General features: G+C 48.4%; 1 protein-coding gene across 6 annotated transcripts in view; it reads left to right on the top strand.

The window, feature by feature from the left end:
- The window catches only part of SUMF2 (sulfatase modifying factor 2), a 292583-nt gene that overhangs the window by 108239 nt on the left and 158347 nt on the right, over positions 1 to 25997 (top strand). For 4 of the 6 annotated variants that reach the window (XM_078679384.1, XM_078679386.1, XM_078679388.1 and 1 more), the window contains exon 8: positions 5725 to 5881. In XM_078679384.1, the coding sequence (XP_078535510.1) occupies positions 5725 to 5881 (157 nt within the window). Of the gene's footprint in view, positions 1 to 5724; positions 5882 to 12900; positions 13488 to 22281; positions 22395 to 25997 lie in introns of those variants that run through there. The other 2 variants (XM_078679389.1, XM_078679385.1) reach the window with 2 other exon arrangements.

Below are 25997 nucleotides of genomic sequence, written 5' to 3'. Positions count from 1 at the left end.
TTGGAGCTGCGGGCGATTCGTCTAGCACTGAAGGCATTCCTCCCCTCTGTCCGGGGGAGTGTAGTGCAGGTGTTCACGGACAACACCACCGCCATGTAGTACTGCAACAAACAGGGCGGGGTGGGTTCGTGGACCCTTTGCTAGGAGGCTCTGCGCCTCTGGCAGTGGCTGGAACATCAGGGCGTGACCCTAGTGGTTCAACACCTGGCAGGTTCTCTGAACGCCAGGGCGGACGAGCTCAGCCGTCGGTGCATGATGGATCACGAATGGCGTCTGAACTCGGACGTGGCGCAAGGCTTCTTTCAGCAGTGGGGAGAGCCTTGGTTAGATCTATTTGCCACCGAAGAGAACGCGCAATGTCATCAGTTCTGCGCGTTGGAATTTCCAAGGCGGCACTTGCTCGGCGACGCTTTTCGTCGCGAGTGGAGTTGCGGTCTTTTGTACGCCTTTCCGCCTATACCACTTCTGCCCAGAGTGCTGAAGAAGATCAAGCGCGACCAGGCCCAAGTCATCCTTGTGGCTCCGGACTGGGCACGAAGGTACTGGTATCCAGAGCTACTCAATATGTCAGTCGATCCCCCGGTTCGTCTGCCTCTTCGGGAGGACCTTCTGTCGCAGCAGCAGGGGACGGTCCTCCAACCGAACCTGTCCAGTCTCCAACTCCATGCTTGGAGATTGAGCGGCTACAGTTGAGGCCATTTGACCTGCCTCCTGAAGTCTGTAATGTAATTCTGGCAACCAGGCGTCCCTCCACAAAATCGGTAAACGCCTGCAGGTGGAATAAGTTTGTGGCATGGTGCACAGCAAAGGCTGTGGATCCACTTTCTGCCCCTCTGTCTGAGGTTCTTCTCTTCCTTCTTTCTCTTGCCCAGCAGGGCTCTGCTCTGGGCACTATCAAGGGCTACCTTTCTGCCCTTTCAGCCTTTCTAAGGCTGCCTGATCAACCTTCTTTGTTCAAGTCCCCTATTGTAACTTGTTTTTTGAAGGGCATCACACACATGTTCCCTCCTGTTCCGTTTGTGATGCCCCAGTGAGACTTGAACCTTGTTCTTACCTTTCTGATGTGCGCTCCCTTCGAGCCACTTCATAACTGTCCTGTCCGCCTTCTTACTCTGAAAACTGCTTTCCTGGTTGCCATCACCTCTGCCAGGAGAGTGAGTGAGCTCCAGGCTCTTTCATCTAAACCCCCTTTCCTTTCTGTCCATCCGGACAAGGTTGTGTTGCGGACTAGGCCATCTTTCCTGCCCAAGGTTGTCACGGCCTTCCACATCGGGCAGTCCATCACCTTGCCCACCTTCTTTCCGCCACCGCATTCCTCTAAAGAGGAAGAGCGGCTCCACCGTCTGGACCCAAAACGTGCGATTTCGTTCTATATAGATCGCACACGACAGTTCGGGGTGGATGACCAACTCTTTGTTGGTTACGTGGGCGCTAAGAAGGGACGGGCGGTGCACAAGAGGACCATCTCTCGGTGGGTCGTCTTGTGTATCAAGGCATGTTACTCCTTGGCAAGTAAGGAGCCTCCTGTTGGGCTGAGGGCCCATTCCACTCGGGCCACGGCGGCTACTACTGCCCTGGGCCGGGGAGTCCCCTTGCAGGACATTTGTCAGGCAGCTACGTGGGCCTCGCTGCACACGTTTGCAAGACACTACTGCCTGGACAGACAAGTCCGGAGGGATGGCTTCTTTGGCCGTTCCGTCCTCCAGGACTTTCTGGTGTGATTATTGGTTAGCAGACCCACCACCGGGGTTGGTATTGCTGGGGTATCTATTCTAAGGTAAGGAATCTAATACTAACCTGTTTCTTTCAGATGAACAAGTTACTTACCTTCGGAAACGATATATCTGTAAGAAACAGTAGTTAGTATTAGATTCCTTACCGCCCCACCCATCCTCCCCGTTCTGCGAACCGATATCTAGGGTTAAGGTCATCCATTTTCAGGGCCCTAGTTTCAATGGCACCAGTGTTGGTTTTTAACATGGCTCTGCATTTCTGGCGCGGAAAAGCTGTGTCTAAGAACTGACGTCAGCACGCGGAGGCGGCGTCTAAGTACTCCCACGACGTCATCACGACGCCGACGATAGACGCGGAGCCACAGACGACGCCTACCTAAGCGCAAGGGTACTGCTACGCAAAAATTTCCGGATCCAGTCTGACGCCTGGGGATATTCTAAGGTAAGGAATCTAATACTAACTACTGTTTCTTACAGATATATCGTTACCGAAGGTAAGTAACTTGTTCCTCTTGACAAGGACCCAGGGTACGATGGCCTAACTACCGCCTTCTATAAAACGTATGTTGAAGAACTAGCCCCGAGACTCTTTGCAGTATATGAGGAAGCTTATCATACTGGTATTCTACCAAACTCTATGCACGAAGCAATAATTGTCACCTTGCTAAAACCTGATAAGCTGGAAACCAATCTGAACTCTTATAGGCCTTTATCACTCATAAACGTAGATGTCAAGTTTCTGGCTAAGTTGATAGCGAACAGGCTGCAGCCTTTACTTCCCATCATCGCCTTGCCCTATCAATCAGGATTCATTCCCGGGAGATCTACCTCGCATAATCTCAGAATGGTGTTTTCCGCCCTGCATTACCTCTATCCCAATGTTCAGGCAGCGGTGATGTTCCTGGATGCGACTAAGGCTTTCAATTCGCTCGAGTGGCCGTTCTTATTCAAAATCTTGGAGCGGATGGGATTCGCCCCATGTTTCTCCATTGGATTAAATGACTGTATACTGAAGCAATGGCCAGGGTGCGGGTGAACAAGATTGTATCTGACCCCTTCCGGATAACATGTGGCACCAGGCAGGGCTTCCTACTTCCGCCCTTGTTGTTTGCCATCGCGATGGAGCCGTTAGCTGCACGCATCCGGCAACACCATATTGATAAGGGGATTGGTTTCAGCCTGCGTAGTCAGTCTGTTGATTTCACTCTATGCGCACGTTCATTAAATTTGGGGGGCTATCTGGAGTGAACATAAATTGGGCAAAATCAGTGATATTCCCCTTAACCAACAACACCAAGACGGTGACTTTGGAATTCCCGTTAAAATGGGAACAGAACCAAGTGAAGTACTTGGGTGTCTGGATTAGAAGAGACCTACAAGACCCTTGGAATTTAAATGTTGGGAGGGCTATGTCCTGGCTGGAGGACAAGGTCATTTTATGGTCTAAACTCCCACTTGCAGGTAAAATCGCACAAGTCAAAGTAATTATCTTGCCTACATTTTTGTATCTTTTCGTAAACTTCGCACTGATACTCACTAGCCCCTTTTTCAAGTTCTTGCAATCCCAATTGGTCTCTCTGGTCTGGGCGAATGGCCAGGCTCTGGTGTCCTGGGCCCTTTTGTCGCTACCGACTACTCAAGGCAGGCTGGGCTCGCCAGATATGAAATTGTATGCATTATGTGCGCAGGCACAATGGGGTGCATCCGACGCTGTTTCAACCTCACGTGGCGTTGGAGGCGGACGCGGTGGCACCTGTTCCTCTTCGTGTCGCTATATAGCAATCCTATAAGAGGCCTAGGGTGGACATTGACACATTTGAGACCCTGTGGTGGGCTTGGGATGGCCTGCGGAGAAGGACGGAAGCAAATATTCTATATGCCCCTTCTATTCCTCTTGCACAAAATCCTATGTTGCCCAATGTTACAGATGAGCTTGGTGGTAGGATGGCACAGAAGTTGTCTTTTCATACCTTTGCTGACGTGTATCCTGAGGGGCAGTTCAGAGACCCCCCCCGTTGCAGAGGAAGGCCAAACAGTGCCCTTTGGTGAGGCATTTTTATAACACAAACTTCGGGCTGCCCCTCCCAGCCAACCCCGCTAAGTGCTTTGGATAACCTCTTGCGGACACCGTCTTCACGTAGGCTCATCACCAGACTGTACACGTCCATGCAGAAAGATGCCCATGTGCCTACCTCTAACGCTCGTCATAAATGGTCTGCCGAGCTGCCTTCCCCCTTGACTGACGACCAGTCGTCGTACTGCTGTGCTCAGATGACCGAACTGTCACCCAACTATAAACTCAGATTAATTCATTTCAAATTTTTGTCCCACTACTACAGGACACCCATTGGTTTACATAGAATGGGATTGAGAGAGGATGACTGTTGATGGCGCTGCGGGGCAGCTGCCGCCACTTTCTTACACATGTCGTGGGACTGTCCGCTCATCACTGAATATTGGTCTGCGATATTTGAGGCCATAAACCAGGTCTTGGAGTTGGCACTGTCCCCATCCCCGCTACTGGCTCTGCTGGGCTATGTTAAAGACACACACGTCAAGAAACGCAAATTACATACTCTTCACCAAGCGCCAAATAGCCCGGATGTGGGATAAGAGGAGAAAGTCTACGATCACGAATTGGATCAGAGAGGCCACCTATAGCCAGACACAATTAGCCAAGTTCTGGGCCTCTAGGGCTAAGGAAATATGGGGGCCCTTTATTGACTGGGCTCGGGAACGGTTGGGTGGACCTGGTGGGGAAACTGATACTGTTAACGATGCTGGTTCAAACTGAAGGTGCCACATTTGCGGGAATCAATGTCAGTGATGTTGGGCTATGTACTGATATTTTGTAAGCAATATGTGTTGGCTATTATCTGTAGCAGGTCCCTTGGGGTGAAGGCCTTGTTTCTACTTGTCAATGCATGTATTCTCCTTCTACAGTGATTTATAATGCTGTTTTTGTGGGATAACCTTTGGCTCCTGCGGGTGCGCTTTCTTTTGTACCATTGGCGATATGGACAATGCAATGTTCTCTTTTCTTTTTATGTTTTCATTTGGGTATTTCTTTTTGATCTGTATCTGTATTATTTTGAACATCAATAAAGAAAGTGAGAAAAAAAAAAAACTTTGGCCTTTTACCGTGTAAACTGTGGAGGATTATCCTGTATATGGGGGTTGACTGAGACATAGTTTATATTTTGAGGGATCTCCATGCCCATACTGCGGCATCGGTTAGATACACTTCTGATTCCCATTGTACAAGTAGCTTTAAAACCGGTTGTGGTGTCAGGGAGGAATGTACCTTGGCGCCTTTTCTGTTCACCTTTTATATAAACAAACTAGTATATGTTCTCGTTGATGTGAGTACAGGTTGTCCATAAGCAGGTCGCCCCTGCTAGTCCTGCTTTTTGTGGATGACACCCCACTTATGGCTACAACTACTAGGTGTTTGCAAGCCCTCATAAATGATTTTGTGGGCTTTGTGGAAGAGCTAGACCTGAGTATTAACGTTAGCAAGTCCAAGTTATTGGTAATTGGCCTTAGAAACACGTAGACTCAGAATTTAAAGATAAGAACACAGTCTCTTACGAGGGTTAAAGCCTCCCGTATTTGGGTTTCCTGTTTGATGCCGATCTTCGCTGGAGCCCTTTGCTAACTGGGAAGATATCTGATTTTGCATTGATTGTGGGCTTGCACAACTTTATGACATATTGATTAGTTATGTGTTTTAAATGATATTACCAGTTAGCTTGATTGTCTGTATTTGCTGTTATATTCATCTTCAATAAATGTGTGTTCTGTGTAAATGTCCATCACATTTCGATATATGAGAACCTGAAACATGATCAACGTTTTCACAATGAGAAGACGACTCCTATCTTTTAATTTCTCCTGTAGCTGCTTAGAATACTAACAGACACACCTTTGTAGATGTTTTTTTGATGACATGCGAGTTCCCGTTGTTCTAAAGTACAATTATATATCACAGGTCTCTTTGACATGCTGGGCAATGCCTGGGAGTGGACTGCCTCAGAATATGTATCCCCGGTACGTGACCGAAAGCAAAATATGTACGTACTAAGGGGAGCATCTTGGATCGACACAGTGGATGGATCCGCCAATCATAAGGCGCGGGTAACAACGAGGTGAGTGACTGACAAAGTTGCAATGTTAACTGATAGACGCACACCACTACATTTTTCTGTGTATTTGGCGTTGACGGGAGTACTGGATAAAAATGAATCTAATCTGCTAGTAAAAAATGGTGACTATTTCCTAGAAATTTGAACATTTACATTTAACATATTTATATAGGCAGAAACAACCAGATCCCTCAAGAAAGAGCACTTTTGTCCATGGTTATTTCAAAATTGAAGTGAGGCAGGGATAATATATTTGTTACCTTTTTGTGTAAGGTGTCACCTAGAGACAGTTGTAGCTGTTGGCCATCCTCCTAAAACCAACAAACAATACATACATAAATATGTAACAGTAATATTGCAAACAGGGGCTTTCGGTCAGCCCCTTCAGCCATTGCTATGTTTAAATATCATTCACATTATAAATCAGCCTGCTTTTTAGCGCACATTCCAGACATGTGCTTAGTAAGCCCACAATATGTCTTTCGCAACCAGATAGCTTGTGCTGTTTGTTGTGCTCACCTAACCAGGATCCCCTCTCTTCCTGTGCCCCCTCTCCTGCTCTTCTGTTTTGCCAAGCATTGCGAATTCTGCTTGGCAAAGTAAACATTGGGAGCTGATAATTAGATCATCTGACCCTTAGAAACAAAAGCATACGTTTCTCGGTGATCTGTCATTCTACAGAGCACATGCAGTGCTTACTCCTGCTACTGCTGCCGGCACAGCTGCTGCATTGCTGACCCACTAGCAGCACTACGCTCAATTCTCACTATTGACGGCCGGCTGCTTGAATACTGGCTCCACCTAACCTAGCATTGCTCTCCCATGCCTTTGGAGTATGCAAAGGCATAGCACGCTTATAACACCATTCATGCAATATAGTAACCTCTTATGCATAAAATGATGCCACAAGTTTGTTTATTATATGGGTGGTGTTAGCTTAGGTTGTAAGCAAGAAGTTCACGGAACAGCTGACAACCACCCAGAGAAAGCTAGAGCTGTCCGGTAGGTGGCATCAGCGCCAATACCACTGAAATTCCTTATAGCTCATTAACTTAGGGTAGGTTTCCACCACCCTTTTATTTTTATTTTTAGCAGTATGCTCCTGACAAGCCAGAGCTCTCAGAATGTGAACTGTCTCTTGAGGCATTAAGGAACACCATCACATCATCTCAGACCCCACCATAATGACTCCCAGTCACCCGCGGAGGTACGGTTTTGGCTCTAAGTTCCACTATCTAGCAGCTTTTGTAGTTGAATACTTCTTCAGGATCGCCCTGTAACTCCACCAAGCATTGGAGATCACTCTTGGTGATACCCAAGTACCCTCCCCATGATGAGTAACCATTTCAAGCCCATTAAATTCACCATCCTGTCTGAACAACAAGGTAAGCATTTAAAACATATTACCCGTAGGTAACAAGTGTTTTAACTTACCCTCTTATTGTTGCATATTTTTTTATACTCAACCGATTAAAACTATTTTAGGATTTGTTAGACTGTTGACCTTGAGTATTGAACTATCAGTCTGTTGCTCTGATGATAATGCTTTGGCCCATGTATCATCAAAGCTCAGCAGATAGTGCAATAACAGTTATACATTGTTCGTTAAGAATTTAGCAGAAGAAACAAATCTACTTTATATGTTCATTTCACAACTAAACCATTACCATTTGAAATTAGATGCCTATGCATTTTAGAAAGGTGAACAGAATGAATGACACTCTTGCCAGGATATATCTTTCCTTTTAGTGCATTCTATTGTGTCGATGGTGTGTCATAATTTACACCGTGGATGTGTGCGCCCAATCTGTAGACGAATTGTTCCCTATTCAGAAGTTGTTTTTGTTCATAGTTGAGCATCCTATCACAAGTAATTTGTCTATAACTACTCATTGTAAATCTTGGTCCAAATGGTGACACATCATGGATATAACTGAATTGATATTCTTGCAAGGATAATCCAACCAATGTGTTGTCTGTTGGCATTGAATTGCAATGTTAATAAGCCCCGTCTGTCAAAGTCATCCAATGAGGCAAGAGAGCATTGTCACTCGAGGCCTGGCTCTGCGATTGCCTATGTTTGGGCCATCTATGTGCCTCCCCAATTTTCGACAGGCCGTAGTGACCCCCACCCAGCTCCAAGAGGTTTATGAGACCATGCACCTCATTTCTGGCTGACCCTTCTCTGCGTAACCCCCTCCCGCCCCCAGCACCAGTCAGGCCCTTGGATCCACAGATGGATCCGCACCGGCGCCCGTCGTACCACCTCGGCCTTCCCCAAAGGCAGTCCCAGTGTGGATGCTCCCAGTGGTACCGTCCCCATTCTCATCCCCAACTCTGATACCATACACTCCGGACCGGAGCCTGAACCCAATACCTATGGGCTAGGACTTGACGAAGATTGGGCGGGGCTACTGGACACTGAAGAATACCAGCCTCTAGACCTCAGCACAGACTGGTATGCGAAATTGGCGGACACCAGTGGTCTGGACACCTCACCAGATATTGGCTTGCTCTCTTTCCTACCGTGGCTACGGGGGAGGAAGCCTCTTTTGCTACGGTGGTGAGAAGTGCGGCTGAGGTCCTGTACTTTAGCCTACCCTCAGTGGCAATCAAGACTAACCTCTTGACAGAGGTGCTTCAACCAGGAGTTACCTCCTCAGAACTACCTTTCCCATTTAATGTACCCTTAGGGCCTGGTCCAAGCCCTGCACAGGGGCTCCTGTGAACAGAACTATTGCCCGCCGCAATCACCCAGGGGGCCCTAGTTTCCTCACACAACACCCTACCCAGAAGAGCTTGGTGGTCTAAGCCTCCACTTCCTGTATAAATCCAGCCACATTCCCTACCACCCCACAGATAGAAACTCCAAGAGGCTGGACATCTTAGGCAAAACCATTTTTTCTTCCGCCAGCCTGGCACTTTAGGGCCGTTACTCCCATGCACTCCCAAGCTGTGGCTGACGGGAGAGAAGCAGTTAAGTTCCCGATCTGATTAGGGCTGGACGCAACCGACTCGCTAGGCAGAGTGGATTATTTGTCGGTGGCCTTACAGCGACACACCTGGTTGAGGACAACTGGCTTTTCAGAAGATGTCCAAGCTTTGCTTATGGACATGCCCTCTTATGGCTCTCATCTCTGTGGAGATAAGGTGGACTCCGTGCTGGAGCGCTTTAAGGATAGCAGAGCCTTTCCATGGCCCTGGCCAACCCTAGTCCGGCTTTCACCCCTTTTGTGGCCACTGAAGGGGCTTCCAGCTGTGTCTTTATCCACCCAGTCACCACGGCATGAAAGCTTTCCAGCTTCTGCGTGGCCTAGCATGCGGTACCCCTGAGACACCATGGGTCAGGCATCAAGAGGCTGGATTATTCCGCTACTTTCTGGTGCTCAAAAAGGAAGGAGGCCTTCATCCTATCCTAGACCTGAGCCCTCTAATTTTTTCCTGAAAAAGAAGAAATTAAAGATGCTCACGCTCGCTCAAGTTCTGTCTGTCCTCAACCTCGGAGACTGGTTGGTAATGTTGGACTTACAGTACACATACTTGCGCATTGCTCGTTTGCTTCCCCACAGGCGTTATCTGTGGTTCACGGTGGGACACAAGCATTTTCAATTCGCCGTGCTCCCCTTGGGCTTTACCAGCACGGTGATGGCAGTTGCAGCTCATCTGCTTAGGTCTGGGGTACCAATCGTCCCCCTAACTCAACGACTGACTGTTGCCAGCGGGCTCGCCCCAGGCAATTGTTTCCCACCCCAAACTATGGCTGACCTCCTGCAGTCACTGGGGTTCAAACCGTTGTAAGGCCCTCTGGAGGCCGCTCGGTATTTTGGAGATAATCAAAGTATCGTCCGCAAACATGAGGATAGGAATGCGAGTGCCTGCCAACGCCGGCGCATCCGTGGGGGCCAGGGAAAGATAGTCTGCCACTCCGTTGACAAAGAGCGAGAAAAGGATAGGCGCCAGGACGCATCCCTGTCGCACTCCTCTATCAATGGGAAAGGTTTCAGTTACCTCACCCTGTGACCCCCATCGAACCCGGGCAAGATTCTCCTCATGTACACGGACGATCAATGACGCAGCTCCTGGGCCATCCCCATCTCCCCAAGACTCTCCATAATTTGCTACGCGGTACTAAGTCAAAAGCTGACTTTAGATCGACGAACACGGCGTATAATGCCCCCTTTCCCAGAACCACTATCTTCCAATAAATGATGATAAAACGGAATACTTGGTCGATCGTACTTGTTAGGGGACAAAAGCCGGCCTGCAAAGGGGTCAAAACATTATGTTCCTCCATCCAGTTCTGCACCTTAAACAAAACTAATCTGCCCATGACCTTCTGCATTGAGTCGATTAGACTGATAGGCCTATAATTGCCAGCAACAGATTTATCTCCTTTCTTAAACACCGGGATAATCTCTGCCCCCTTCCATGAGGGAGGGACAACAGCTCCTTGTGCAATTGCGTTTGCCAGATGGACAATATATTGACGCTAGATTGGTTTATCGTTTAAAAAGACGTCGGCTGGAATACAATCTATGCCTGGAGCTCTTCCCGCAGTAACTGCTTCTAGCGCCCTATCAACCTCCTCTGGTGTGAAAGCCGCACCTGAATAGAATATGTATGGAAATAATCCTTTATTCCCTTCATCATCACAGCAAGCATACTGCGGCTTAAAATGCTCGATCCACAGATGCTGGGGTACATTGTTCTGTGGAGGGTCTGGACGCCCCCCCCCTATCCCATTTGTAAGTGTCTCAGAACAATTTTGGGTTCTTAGCCTCACATGCTTGTTTTAATTCCTGCCATCTAGATAGATCCCATAGCTTTTTGGCCTCCATCTGAGCTTTCCTATAACAATCCTGAGCCGCTTTTACATTACTAGGATCCCTGTGTCGTAGTGCTAAGCCCAACTTGGCCCGAGCTTGTCGACAGGCCTCATTATACCACCCTTCGGGTTTCTTGTTTTTTGAGCTCTTATTTAAGCCCGATTTGCATAAATATGTTTTTAATCGAGCAAAAAGTTTTACATGGATTTCAATAATTAAAGAGTGAAAGTCCAGACTATTGGCACTAGCTCCCAGGTCTACTAATGCATTGTTAACATCATTATTTATAGCAACCAGAGTTTCGGGATATTCAATGATTTTGCTCCATTTAAGGTGGCGCATATCATTAGTTAAAATAAGATCTGGTGCTGTTAGATCATGGGTTATTGGTGTAACTTCTCCCACTTGTAGATTAAATGATGAAATGAGAGGATTATGGTCACTTTCTATGCGTTCCATTACAATCATATCCTTAAGGCAGTGCCACAGTTTTATGTTGACTAGCATATAATCTATGTGACTAGACCTGAGGCCATTATCATATGTGCTAGCACCCTGCCTATCAGATGGTGTTCTGCCATTAGCTGCCCTCAATTGGTTCCCCATGCACAACCCCTTTAATTGAATAGCAACCTCTGTCCGTTTTTTTATAGGAGTTAACTCAAGGTTGGGGACACCCCATCTGATATCTACCTCCTCCGTGAGGCTCTGATCGTCTTGCCCTAACGGCTCGAAAGTTGTGTTAAAATCCTCCGCTACAAGCGGCAATATGTTACTGGGCATAGTGTCTATCAGATCATCTAGAGCTGAGATTACCTCTGATTGGCCTCTTGCATATATGTTAAATGTATCTATACATCTACCTGAGGATAAGCTTAATCTTACTGCAAGAATGTCGTTGTTCGATACAGCAAGTTATTGTACTTTGCAGCTTAAAGCCTGCCGGACCCAGATCACTAATCCCCCAGACAGTCGACCTTTGTCTTTCTTTACCGCAGGGACCTGGAAATTAAGATACCCCACACGAAAGACAGTGTCCACCGTCCATGTCTCTTGGAAGAGACAGATGTCATGCTTTTCAATGAAGTCTGACCAGTCGGGCAAGGCCAATTTATATCCCAGTCCCGCAATATTCCAAGATAACATTGATGTATAACAGTTATTTAGGGACAGCCCATCAACATTATCAATCCTGCCTAGTGGATATAGCTGCCTATTTTCGTTTCTCGGCCCTGGAGCAAATATTAATCTTGTTTCTCCCGTCGGTTCAGTTGATGTTAACTCAGAACCCGGAGGGTCCAAAACTATTCTCTCATTATTTATTTGCGTTCTAGTTGGCTGGGGATCTGGTGTCCCATTCTCGAATAAATACATTTATCAGCATACCTGTGAGACAGAAACTGCTCTGAGCTGATCTAAGATTGGATTGACACAGTGTCAGGTGGGGGGGTGGAGCCTGACCTAAAGCCCACTCTGCGGTTTCTTTTTCCAGTTGATCTTCTTACAGTTTTAATAGTGCCATTAACTGCTACCCTTTATTGATGCTCATCCGTCATTGAGCTCGATGTACTTAATGGAAGTATGTCCTTAACAAAGTGATTCACAATGACACATCAAACATGTTTTTGGTCTGATTTCAACTTCTGATATGTAACTCCTAAAGGAACAAAAAATATGAGGTTGGGAGTTGTGACAAGATGTTCCTGTTTAGTCTTCTATGTTTAAAAAAAATAACTTTCTGTATATTTTTATGTGTTCTAAAATACCAAACTAACGGAGGGTTGTTGTGTTTGTATAGACGTTTTGCGGACATTTTCTGTATGTGCGCATCTCAATACACAAGAGGGGCTCGATTGTATGACAATGTAGTTAGGTTTTGGTCCTGCCCATAACCCGTTTTAACGAAACGGGGATTGAGTGGACAATGCACACTGACAAATAATCGCACCCTTTCCATAATTATACAATACCCCCTGTGGTTTAAAGGCACTGTTCTGTCATACTGTATAGTCATGTGCAGTACCCCACTGGGCACTTCACTAATGCATGCCGCACGTGTCTACAATGATGGTTACAGGGCATAGAGTCTTTCTGATTCTCACATGAAGGCAAATGGCCCATCTGATGTACGTCTTTGCTTTCATTGAGGTGGAGGTTGGACTTGCAACTTTATTAGTATTTTTCGTTTTGTTCCAGAATGGGAAACACACCAGATTCAGCATCTGATAACTTGAGTTTTCGTTGTGCTATCAGTACCAGCAAGCCGAAGACTGGATCGAAGACTGATCTATGAGAGAAACTTGTAATTAACTTATTCGATTAACTACATTAGCTATCTTTCTCATCTTTGTTTCTCCTGTGGAGATAAGCAAATGAATGGTAATTATTTTATTTTGTTACTAGTCTCTTAAATTTAGTAAAGTCGCCTGGGAACTTTGCACTTTTAAGAAAGGTGCGTGGAATTTGTCAATGCCACACATCCATTATTCTTCAATGTCTGCTTTACTTTATTCTAATTTAATCTGATTGGTTTAACGGTTTGTAAGAATTCCACAATTTGCATTTCCAATTTCCTGTTTGACTTTTTGAAACAACAAAGCATTCCATATTTATTGGCAGACCAAATAACTGATCAAATCAAAAATATTCATAAAAATAAAAGTATTGAATTAGCGGATAAAATGTTATCAAAACAAAAAGCTTTTACAGAAATAAAATGTTTTTCATTTCCATTACTGTTTAACCCAATGCATAATTTTCCTATTAAAATGTCTTTGTATCGATCCCGTTTTCACTGGTCTTATTACAAACTATTTAGTAAGCATTTTCAGTACTTTGATTGTCCTTCACTTTGGAATTGTTTTCAAACCCCAACTCAAAGAAGTGACGTCATAGGAGCACACGAGTGCAATATGAAGTGTAGTTCTGTAGTAGGGGATCTCTGTGTATAGTCATAATCTAGTGAATAGTCCCGCCCATATGCGTGGACCCCGGAGCAATCAAAAATAATCTCTTACAGTGTCAAAAAATGCAGAAATGCATAGACACTTAGGAGAGAATTTAAAGACAGATAATGCAGCCAAAAAGGCTACACTGTCCAGTACTTCAACTAGAAATTCCACCACAAAATCAACAAAACAGCAAAGCCTGTACAGATTTCCCTTGCTTAACAGCAAAATCCCTCAGGAATGATAGAGAGAAGAACCTGGACAGACAAGCCCCATAGGCTGCCATTATGTGGCTTAAATAGGATACTGTGCCTTTAAGGAACCTTCCAGAACCTTCTCCCAGTATCCCAGAATGCATAGCAGGTCCAACTTAGTTCCAGTTCTTTTTTCCGGCTCCTGCAAGCAGGACCCTGGAGCATTGAGCTCTCCCTTTTCAAGGGTTTTGTTGGTGTTTTTACACTAAATTCGATTTTTGGTGCTTTCAAAGTACTTTAGTGTCTTTCTTCTTGGATTCCTGCACTCTTTTACATAATGCCAGCATTATTTGACAAATGCCCGGAGTGCTCCAGGAAGAAGGCCAAGTCAGACCCCCATGAGGTCTGTATCCTCTGCCTTCCCTCTTCCCACATCCCTGAGGAGTGTGTGATCTGTAGAGGCTTCTCTGGAAGGACCCTGAAGGACAGGCGTAAAATCAGACTTCAGGGACTTGAAGAAAGAAGATTGAAGGCACGAGGTGGGTCAGGAGGGGCTCCTTCTGCCCATGCTGAGGCCTCTGGGGGGCTCCCCAGGGGCAGGAAGTCCAGCCCGCGCCCAAGATCTCCGTCGGGGTCAGTTGCGCTGACCACGACGTCGAGGGGAAGGTCCACGGCCAGTTCCCGGTCTCCCCAGGGCTCTGGGTTGAGAAAACGTCGCCCGTCGACGTCGAGGGACGTGTTCCGGCCGCCGTCGAAGCCGGTGTCGATCTCCTCGCCGTCGGCGTCGAGTGATCGACATCGGAGGACCCGGCGTCGGCGCTCGCCGTCGAGGCGACACCGCCGTTCGCCGTCGAGGACATCGTCGTCGAGGGGATCCTCGTCGTCGAGGCCGCCGTCGAGACGGAAGAAGTCTCCGGCGCGGAAGACGTCGACGTCGAGACATTCTAAGAGATCGACGTCGAAACGTTCCAAGGGGTCGACGTCGAGACGATCCAGGTCGACGTCGAGACGTCCGGAGAGGTCGAGGTCGCCGTCGAGGCACCATCGCCCGTCGTCGAGATTCCGTGGCTCGTCCATCTGGTCGGGGTCGACGTCGAGACGTCGACACCGTTCGACGTCGAGGAGTGAGAGGCGGTCGACGCCGAAGGGCCGTTCGACGTCTAGGGACCCAGGCTCGCCGTCTGGGCACCGATCTTCGGCGTCAGGAGGTCGAAAAGACAGGCCCAGGACTGTGGGGGGCTCCCCACATTCCGGACAGGATGATGGCTCGCCGGGAACGGCGTATTCCGAGGTATATACCCCGAAGAAGCCTTCGGCGCCTCCTTCACTGCCTCCTTTGCCAAGGGGTCCGCCTCCGAAGGCTCCGACCCCCCCTGCATTGCCTGCTCGACCGGCTCCGCAGGCCCCGCTTCCAGTGACTCCCCCACCCCCGGTTCCACCGCGGGCGGTGTCGATGCCCAAGTTTCCGACGCCGCCGAAGAAGACTCCTAAGTCCAAGCCGAAGCCTCGGACTCCGGAACCGGGGAGGCCGGCGGACCGTCCCAGGCCCAAGAGATCGAGGTCTCGCTCGGGGAGACGGGACAAGTCCAGGAGTGGCCGCGGATCTTCATCGAGATCCAGGCATCGCCATAGGAGGCGTCGGTCCAGGTCACGCTCATCTGGGACCTGTTCTTACTCGCCCACGCTGTCTGATTCGCCGGAGACTAGGGTGTCCCCGATCGACGATATCGGCACATTCCAAGAGGTTCTCCTGCACGGAGCGGCGAAGTTGGGGATCAAAGTTGAAGCGCCTACGCCTTCGACTTCTGTCATCTTTGAGACGTTACACAAGAAACACCTGTCTCGCCCCCTACTGCCTCTGGTGCCGGGGCTCCTCGAGCCGGCTGAACAGCTTTTCCTGACGCCGGCGGTTGTGAAGTCTGCGCCTTCCAGGCTCCTCAAGAAATACAGAGCTCCGGACTCGGACCCAGCCTTCTTGAGAAAGGACCCGGCGCCGGATTCGGTCATTGTGACGGCGGCCCGGAAGCTTCATGCCACCTCCCCTGCGTCCACGGTGCCTCCGGACAAGGAGAGCCGCTGGATCGACTCTGCTGGGCGAAAAGCGTGTGGTACATCCTCCTCGTCAATGAAGGCTGCCAGTGACTCGGCTTTGTTGGGACGATACGACCGTGCACTGTGGGACTCAATGGAGCAGTTTGCGGACCTCGTTCCTCGAGACCGCAAAGAGGACTTCATGGAGATCGTCCAGGAGGGGATGCTGGTCTCTAACCAGGCCATTAGCGCCGCGGCGGATATTTCCTTGCTGTCTGCGCACGGATACTGCCACTGGATTAACCAGAGGCGCTATGCTTGGCTCCGGTTGACGTCTCTTAAGCCAGAAGCACAACAACGTGTGGCGAATCTCCCGTTTTCCGGAGATACCCTCTTCGGAAAACACGCGAATGACGAGATGGCCAGGATGAAGGCCGAGGCGGAGACCCTGACGGCGGTGGGCTTGGAGAAGCCCAAGGAGAAGAAACCCTACCGCCAGTTTCAACGGCGGTTCGGGTCGCAGGGTCGTGGAAGAGGGCAGTCTGCCGGACAACATCAGCAGCAGCAACAGCAGCAGCAGTACAGACGGCCCTTCCAGAAACGCCAGGGGGGTAGAGGTAGACAGCAGTCCTCTACCGCTTCCAAGGGCCCGGCCGGGCCTCGACCCTGAGCTGTTACTTCCCCCTCGTCCGTTACCCGCTCCGGTGGGGGGAAGCGTTCAATTTTTTCTGGCAGAGTGGAGAAAAATTACTCAGGACAAGTGGGTGCTGAATATTGTTTGCAATGGATACAGTCTGCGTTTCACCAGCCCTCCTCCATCGATTCCTCCCGTCAGCTCGCAGTATCAACTGCGCGAGCTTCAGGCGGAGGCAGGCATTCTGCTAAGGAAAAGGGCGATAGAAGACGTACCTCTGTCTCAAAGAGGAAGAGGTCTTTACTCTCGGTTCTTTCTTGTCCGCAAGAAGGACAAAAACGAGTTCAGGCCCATTCTGGATTTGCGACAGGCAAACAAGTGGATTCGCAGAGAAAAGTTTTGCATGCTGTCGTTGCATCAAATCTACCCTCAGCTGCAACGAGGAGATTGGATGTGTGCTATAGATCTACAGGACGCATACTTCCACGTGCCCATTGCATGCAAACACAGGAAGTTTCTGCGTTTTCAAGTCGGCACCAATCACTATCAGTACACGGTGCTGCCCTTCGGACTGAAGTCTGCACCCAGGACATTCTCGAAATGCATGGCAGTGGTAGCGGCACACCTGCGGAAGAACAAGATGTTTGTCTACCCGTACCTGGACGATTGGTTGATCAAGGCCTCCTCCTTCTCGGAAGCTCAAGCACACTTCCAGAAGACGTGCGTTCTTTTGAACAAGCTGGGGTTGCACATCAACATGTCCAAGTCGGTCCCGATTCCCGTCCAGTGCATCCAGTACTTGGGAGCCTCCATCAATACACTGTCGGCAAGCGTGTCTCCTTCGGAAGAGCGACGTTTATCACTCCTTCGGAAGGCTCAGGCTCTCATGTCTACTCCGTCCACGACGGTGAGGACGGTGTCTTCTCTGCTGGGATCGATGGCCTCGTGTATCTTCCTGACGCCACATGCGCGGCTGCACATGAGACCGCTACAGGAGTGCTTGGAGGATCAATGGGACCAGAGGAGAGGATCTTGGGTCGACAAGATACGAATGTCTCTGCATGCTCTTCAGTCTTTGAAGTGGTGGTGCTCGAAGGAGAATCTCCTCAGAGGGGTTCCCTTCCACAAGGACATTCCCACACAGACTATCGTGACGGATGCTTCTCTCCAGGGTTGGGGAGCGCACTCCGGAGACCTACAAATTCAAGGGACGTGGTCCCAGATGGAGGCCACGTACCACATCAATTTCCTGGAACTCAGGGCTGTGCACTTGGCACTGAAGGCTTTTCACCCGTCCTTTCAGACCAACTCTCTGCTTGTTCAGACGGACAACACGACAACGATGTATTACCTCAACAAGCAGGGGGGCTCGAGATCGCGCACTCTGTCGCAGGAGGCGCAGGCGATCTGGCACTGGCTTCTGGCTCGAGGACTGTCTATAACGGCCACCCATCTGCCAGGTGTGCAGAATGTTCAGGCAGACGAACTGAGCAGACTCATTCAAGAAAACCACGAATGGGTCTTAAACGACGAAGTACTAGGAGAAGTCTTCGCAAGGTGGGGAACTCCAGACGTGGATCTGTTCGCCACCGCCGAAAACAGCAAATGCCGAGGCTTCGCCGCCAGGTACTACCAGCAGGGGACGCTGGGGAACGCGTTATGGATCAACTGGTCGAACAGCTTTCTGTACGCTTTTCCACCAATTCCCCTGATTCCGGCGGTTCTCATCAAGCTGTCCCAGTCCAGGGCGCGGATGATCCTGGTTGCCCCGGAATGGCCCAGACAGTGGTGGTTCACGGACCTGCTTCACCGCTCTCTCCTTCCTCACATGAAGCTGCCGTGCAGGCCGGACCTTCTCACGAAGTTCGGGGGGCGGATGGTACACCCCAACCTCTCGTCTTTGAGTTTGGAGGCATGGCTCCTGAAATAGTGCAATATGGCCATCTGAATCTCCCAGAAGATTGTATGGACATACTGAAGGAGGCTAAGTGACCTTCCACTAGGACTTCTTATGCTTACAAGTGGAAGAGGTTTTGCATCTGGTGCAAGTCTAAGAACTATCACCCTACGACATGCAAGGAAGATGTCATCCTTCCGTATCTGCTGCATCTGGCGCAGTCGGGCCTTAATGTCCATTCCATTAAGGTTCATCTGGCTGCTTTGACTGCCTACAGGAAAGGCCCTTCACAGACTTCCTTCTTCCAGATCCCTGTGATCAAAGATTTTTTGGAAGGCTTGAAGAAGGTGTTCCCTCCTGTCAGGCTTCCTTCGCCTTCGTGGGACTTGAATGTGGTGCTGTCCAGATTGATGAAGGAGCCTTTTGAACCCATTCATAAGGCTTCGTTGCAGCACCTGTCCTGGAAGGCGGCGTTCCTCGTGGCCATTACATCGGCCCGCAGGGTGAGTGAGATTCAGGCATTGTGTTGCCAAGAACCTTATACTGTGTTTCATGCTGCTAAGGTTGTTATGCGTACTCACCCTAAATTTCTTCCCAAGGTTGTTTCTGATTTTCATATCAATCAGACTATCACTTTGCCTACGTTCTTTCAGAATCCGTCATCTCCAGCGGAAAGGTCTTTACATTCCCTGGATGTGAGGAGGGTGCTGAAGTTTTATCTTGATAAGACTAAAGATATTCGTAGGTCAGACCAATTGTTCATTAATTATGGCTCAGTCAGGACAGGTCTTGCTACCTCCAAGCAGTCCATCTCGAGGTGGATTGTGTCCTGCATACAATTGTGTTACTGCAAAGCTAATAAGACCTTAGGGGGTAAGCCTAAGGCTCATTCCACCAGAGGCAAAGCTGCTACGACAGCTATGCTTCGTAATGTTCCCTTTGCAGAGATCTGCAAGGCGGCCACTTGGAAGTCGGTCCATACCTTTGCTAAGCATTACTGCCTGGACACCGATGCCAGGGCAGACGCTCAGGTTGGGCAGGCTTCGCTGCGGAATTTGTTCGCACAATAGTGGCGTGATTTTCATATTCTCCACCGCCGCTTGATGTGGGGATGGGCTTGCCATTCTATTCACTAGATTATGACTATACACAGAGATTCCCTACTACAGAAGGAGTAGTTTCTGTCCTGTAACTCCAGTTCTGTAGTAGGGGTATCTCTGTTATAGTCATAAGCGCCCTCCCGCCTCCCCGGTGGAGATTTGTTCAGGTACATAATGCTACAGGTCTGGCGTTGTTTACGCCTTCAAAAAGAACTGAAACTAAGTTGGACCTGCTATGCATTCTGGGATACTGGGAGAAGGTTCTGGAAGGTTCCTTAAAGGCACAGTATCCTATTTAAGCCACATAATGGCAGTCTATGGGGCTTGTCTGTCCAGGTTCTTCTCTCTATCATTCCTGAGGGATTTTGCTGTTAAGCAAGGGAAATCTGTACAGGCTTTGCTGTTTTGTGGATTTTGTGGTGGAATTTCTAGTTGAAGTACTGGACAGTGTAGCCTTTTTGGCTGCATTATCTGTCTTTAAATTCTCTCTTAAGTGTCTATGCATTTCTGCATTTTTTGACACTGTAAGAGATTATTTTTGATTGCTCCGGGGTCCACGCATATGGGCGGGACTATTCACTAGATTATGACTATAACAGAGATACCCCTACTACAGAACTGGAGTTACAGGACAGAAACTACTCCATCAATTACAACAGTGGAGGTGCACAGTGAAAAGTAGCATTCTTTATTGGTGAAACATAATAGATGTTAGCCTTATTTTCAATTGAGGAGAGAGCATGTGGCATAACGGCCGACTTCGAAGCTGGGAAACCGTGTTCGCGCCTCGGCAGGGACACTCAACATCCTGTGATTCTGGGCAAATCGCTTCATCTTCCCGTGCCTACCACAATGAATGTGTCCGTCTGTAACACAGCTGGTGCTCACGTAAAGCGCTCTGATACCTTCCCCTATATAAAACTTCCCAAAAACGTATTTTAAGACGGGGACTAACACATTGACCTCTGTCGTCTTCTGATGCAATTTCCTGTTTGAAAATTAGAAATAATTTCTCCAGATAGAAGACAGATTAAGTGTGAGGGGAAAAAAACCACGAACGATACAGAAGGTACACAAGTAAGAATGGGAAGCGTTTTTGTTAAGTGTGTGTAATGTGGGAGTTTTCTTTGATATAAATGATTCGAGGAAATCAAGCTGGTAAGTCCTTTGTAGTTTATTCATACAAGAAACAAGATATCGTGGGAGTGCGTCCTTCCTCTCTGTAGTCGAAGCAGAATCTGTTTGAGAAAACCGCTTCTACAACAGAGAAGAGGTTACATGCACGAGGATGCACATTTCAATAAGGCACAGTTGAAAAGATAACTAGACAGCATGCGCAGCTAACTAGACGTGTGCGCATGCAGTCAATATCATGGAAACAATTCTACAGTGTGGAAACAATTCTACAGTGAGGAGCACGTGAAGCGCGTGCAGAAAATGAAAGCTATATATATTACAGTGTGGCAGAACAGAATCGCCTACAATGTTTACCGGGCTCTGCAAAACTGAGGCCCCGAGTTTCTTAACAAGATTTTCTTGACATTAACAGATGAAAACTGTTGCCCTCCCAGAATCTGTTCGCCAGTCAACCAAATTAAAATAAAAGGCTAGGGCAGAGATAACCCCATTCCCCTGGAGTCACAATCCCGTCCGACGCAGTTTAAAAGAGAAGTAGGATTTGGTTCATAACTCCGAGGTTGGGCTAAGTGAGTAGAGAGGAGGGTGAGAAAAATGCAGTGTATGTCAGTGACAAACTGGGACAGACGTCATCTGATGAGGTGGTGCAGGTTAGTTGATGTGGCCATGTGAGGGTGTTCGGGACTTGCTTCTACCTTTTAAGGCCGATTGTACTATGTGAGTTTCTCTACTTCTAAAAGCGAGTCCAGTACTAGTAGATTGCTTGCCATCAGGGCAGAGAAATGGTGGGAGCCGCCTGGATTACACTTCACCTATATTGTGGCTGCAGAAAACAAGGTCTAAAGATCTAATAGCTTTTGCCATCGAATGCCAAATGATACAGAGAGAGAGGCCGGCCATGGTGATTAGCCAAGTGACACTGGGTATAATCTGGGCACTTACGATGTACTTCCAATAGTGGTGGGCAGACTTTGGACTCACACATGAAGCAACAGGATAATGTGCCAACCGTATTGGGCATGCCAACAGTCACACAATCTTTTTATGTGTCTCTACTCTTCCCACATGTAAGGCATTGAAATGAGTGTAAAGTGTGCACGGTGGGAACAATAAACAGTCAAACTGTGCAGGGCTTTGGTGAGGGTTGGAGTAAGTTCAACATTCATCGAATATTGAAGAGTGACCGCCTCTACTTTCACGGCTACAGGCTGTACACCTGTTCCTGGCCCACACCAAATATGTTGACCTTCAACTTGAGAATCCTGTTGTGCTTATGCCCTGTAGTGGTGTGTTCCCTGACATTCTTCAACACAAGTTTGGGTTTGCCATCTGCTGTATGATTAGTGTATAAGCATGGCCTATACTATTGGCCATTCCCCTTAATTAAGAGCAACACACATTTTAGTCTTAATTGTCAAAATTGTTAGGATGAATTTTTTCTTTAAAGGAAAAGGCAGATGGTAAAGCAGTTACTGCAGACACCACATGTCTTTGCTGCCTTATGGTGATAACCCAGTGAAATTGTAAATATCTTTGTAGCATTTACACAAGATCCTTCTGCTGCTACGACTACACCTCTGGAACGAATTAACCATTAACGCTCATATGACTGCTGTTCTTTTATTGCCTGGAACAGCCATTATTCCCTACCTGAGCTCGGTCCTGGAAGATGAAATCTCAGGGAAAAACGCTTTCTGAGTGCAAATGGGACATTTCCGAGGCATGCGCCATCCATGCCATTTTCTACAGGTAAGGGTGTGTGACTGCACATTTATTTTTGAGGTGTGAGTGTGTGGGCGTGAATGTGGTTTGTTGTTAACTGGGCACAGGCAAGTATATTCATGGGAGTAATATGTGGCAGGGCTGTGCCTCACCAGGAACACACACAAACTCAAACCTCCAGAGGCCCGATTCACAAAGATCTTTTGCTGAGTAGCTGTGACTTAACCTTTTTGTTAAAACATACAAAAATATTATTCACTAGTTTTTTCAAACTGGATAGCAATATCCAAGATCAGGTACCTCTCACAGTGAGTTACAAAGTGTGCATCTGGCCTCTAATTTGTTAACAAAAAAGCTTCTAATAATGTTACAAATCCTCAGGCACGAATCCTGTCTTTTGAATGATTTAACAGTATATGCTCAGGACAGGTACGAGAGAACTGCCACAGAGGAGTCATGTTGTAATGATAGCTAGATACACATATGTTATGTTATTCATTTTATAGAGCACACAGCTGCCCCAGCAAAGGGGCGTCCCAGCACTAAAATGCCACTGTCATAGGCAGACCGGGTGGCACACAAAAAGATCAGTAATGCAGGAAAGAGATACGTTCCAATGGCTTTGTGGATAAGTTAATGATTTTAGATGCTTCTGATATTCACAGGGAGGGAGTTCCAAAGCTTTGGAGCGAGAACGCAGAAGGAGCGCCCTCCAGCCGTACACTCTTAACCCCTTCGACACTCATGAAGAGCTCAGCTCGTCATGAGGTACACCTCTCGTACGCTCATGACGAGCTGAGCTCGTCATGAACTGCGGGTTTTTTAAAAATGCAGCGCACAGCGGGAAAATGCGCCGCACGGATGGTGTTGACCCGAGGAACAACCGCCAGATGCTGGTCCATGGAGCGCAGCTGGCGGGTATGTATGTAGGGCACAAGGAGACTAGCCAGAATAACGGGTGATTGGAGATTCATGACATAGGCTCTTTAGACTCAGATAAAGCAATGCACAAGTTACTTACCTTCAGTAACGATATATCTGTAAGAAATATTAGTAGTGATAGATTCTTTACCTTAGAATTACCCCAGGCATCAGACTGGATCCGCAAAGTTTTCATCAGCAGTACCCATGCACGTCAGAAGGTGGCGTCGTGCTGCTCCGCATCCGTTGTTGGCATCGTGGTCGCCGAGATGACTTTGCAGCAGCTACTTAGACGAGGCCCTCGCGCGCTGACGTCTGTTCTGTACACGACTTTCCGCGCCAGGAACACAGAGCCATGCAAGATACTGACCACTGATGCCTTGAAACTAGGGCCCTGAAAGGGATGACCCCAACCTGAAAAATCAGTTTGCAGTACGGGGAGGATGGGTGAGACGGTAAGAAATCTATCACTACTAATGTTTCTTACAGCTATATCGTTACCGTAGGTAAGTAACTTGTGCATCTGAAAGAAACTCGTAGTGATAGATTTCTTACCTTAGAATAGACACCCCAGCAATACCAACACCGGTGGTGGGTCTGCAAACCAAGAGCACACCAGAAAGTCCTGGAGAACAGAATGGCCAAAGAAGCAGTCTCTCTGGACTTGGCTGTCTTTGCAGTAATGCTTGGTAAATGTGTGCAGTGAGGCCCACGTAGCTGCCAGACAGATGTCATGCAAGGGAACGCCCCGTCCCAAAGCAGTAGTGGCTGTAGTCACCCTGAATGGGCTCCTTTTCAGCCAAAGAATAACAAGTCTTTATGTACAGAACGACCCACCGAGAGACGGTCCGCTTGTGCACAGCCCGACCTTTCTTGGTGCCTACGTAGCCACCAAAGAGCTGGTCATCCACACGGAACTGTTGAGTGCGGTTCAGGTAGGATGAGAGCGCACGTTTTGGGTCCAGACGGTGGAGCCTTTCTTCCTCTTTCGAGGGATGCAGAGGCAGAAAGAAAGTGGGCAAAGTGATGGTCTGCCCGATGTGAAAGGCAGTGACAACCTTTGGCAGAAAAGATGGATGAGTCCTTAGAACAACTATGTCCGGATGGACAGAGAGAAAAAGAGGTTTCGAAGAAAGAGCCTGGAGCTCACTCACTCACTCTTCTGGCAGAGGTGATGGCAACCAGGAAAGCAGTCCATAAAGTGAGAAGACGAAGAGGACAGTTGGAAAGTGGCTCAAAGGGAGCACACATCAGAATTGTCAGAACCAGTTTCAAGTCCCACTGAGGCATTATGAAAGGAACGGGAGGGAAAAGATGAATAATGCCTTTTAAGAATCTACTTGCAACAGGGGACTTGAAAAGGGAAGGCTGATCTGGAAGCCGTAAAAAGGCTGCAATGGCTGAGAAGATAGCCCTTGATAGTGCCCAGAGCAGAGCCCTGCTGGGCCAAAGAAAGTACGAATAGAAGGACCTCTAAAGGAGGGACAGAAAGGGGATCCACAGCCTTTGCTGTGCACCATGCCACAAACGTATTCCACCTGCATGCGTATACTGTCTTAGTGGACAGCCGCCTGGCCGCCAAGATTACATTACAAACTTCGAAGGCAGGTCAAAAGATGTCCACTGCCGCCACTCGATCTCCACGCAAGGAGGTGGAGGCTGGACAGGTTCGGGTGGAGGACCGCCCCCTAGTGCTGCGACAGAAGATCCTCCCGAAGAGGCAGTTGAATCGGGGGATCGATGGCCATGCTAAGTAGCTCTGGATACCATACTCTTCGAGCCCAGTCTGGAGCCACAAGATTGACTTGGGCCCGGTCGCGCTTGATCTTCTTCAGCACTCTGGGTAGAAGTGGTATAGGTGGAAAGGCGTATAGTAGACCGCAACTCCACTCGCGACGAAAAGTGTCGCCTAGCGAGTGCCTCTTTGGAAATTCATACACGCAGAACTAATGACATTGCGCGTTTTCTTCGGTGGCGAATAGATCTAACTAAGGCTCGCCCCACTGCTGAAAGAGACCTTGCGCCACATCCGAGTTAAGATGTAATTCGTGATCCATCACGCACCATCGACTGAGTTCGTCCGCCCTGGCGGACCTGCCAGGTGTTGAACCACCAGGGAAATGCCCTGGTGTTCCAGCCAAGTCCAGAGGCGCAGAGCCTCCTGACAGTGTCCACGACCTCACCCCGCCCTGTTGGTTGCAGTACCACATAGTAATGTGTTGTCCGTGAATACCTGCACCACTCTTCCCCGGACAGAGGGAAGGAATGCCTTCAGTGCAAGCCGGATCGCCCGAAGCTCCAGAAGGTTGATGTGGAGCCCGGACTCCGCCGGAGACCAGAGGCCTCTGATCTCCGCCTCTCCCATGTGGCCACCCCATCCCATGAGGGACGCGTCCATCACAACTGTGTGCTCCATATGGGGAATGTAGGAAGGTAGATCCCTGACTATGGTTGCCCCCAACTTTTTGCCTGGTGTTTTGCTGGTTTTCTGACTTAGTTGACCTGGGGCCCTGCTATTCAGGACCCCAGGCCTACTGCTCTCTCTGTAAAATGGATTCCATGTACCTTAGGTACATATCTAAATTGGATACTGAGTCACCTTACCAGTCCCTGTACAGTGTACCTTAGGTACCCAGGGCATAGGTGTACCCAGGGCCTACCAGGGGCTGCAGCATGTATTATGCCACCCCTGGCTGGCCATCCAAATCT

This window comes from Lissotriton helveticus, chromosome 3_1 (assembly GCF_964261635.1).
Source record: "Lissotriton helveticus chromosome 3_1, aLisHel1.1, whole genome shotgun sequence".
In the NCBI taxonomy this organism is placed as follows: Eukaryota; Metazoa; Chordata; class Amphibia; order Caudata; family Salamandridae; genus Lissotriton; species Lissotriton helveticus.
The sequence above is the reverse complement of the archived record's forward strand: the minus strand, read 5'-3'. Positions and strand labels throughout refer to the sequence as shown.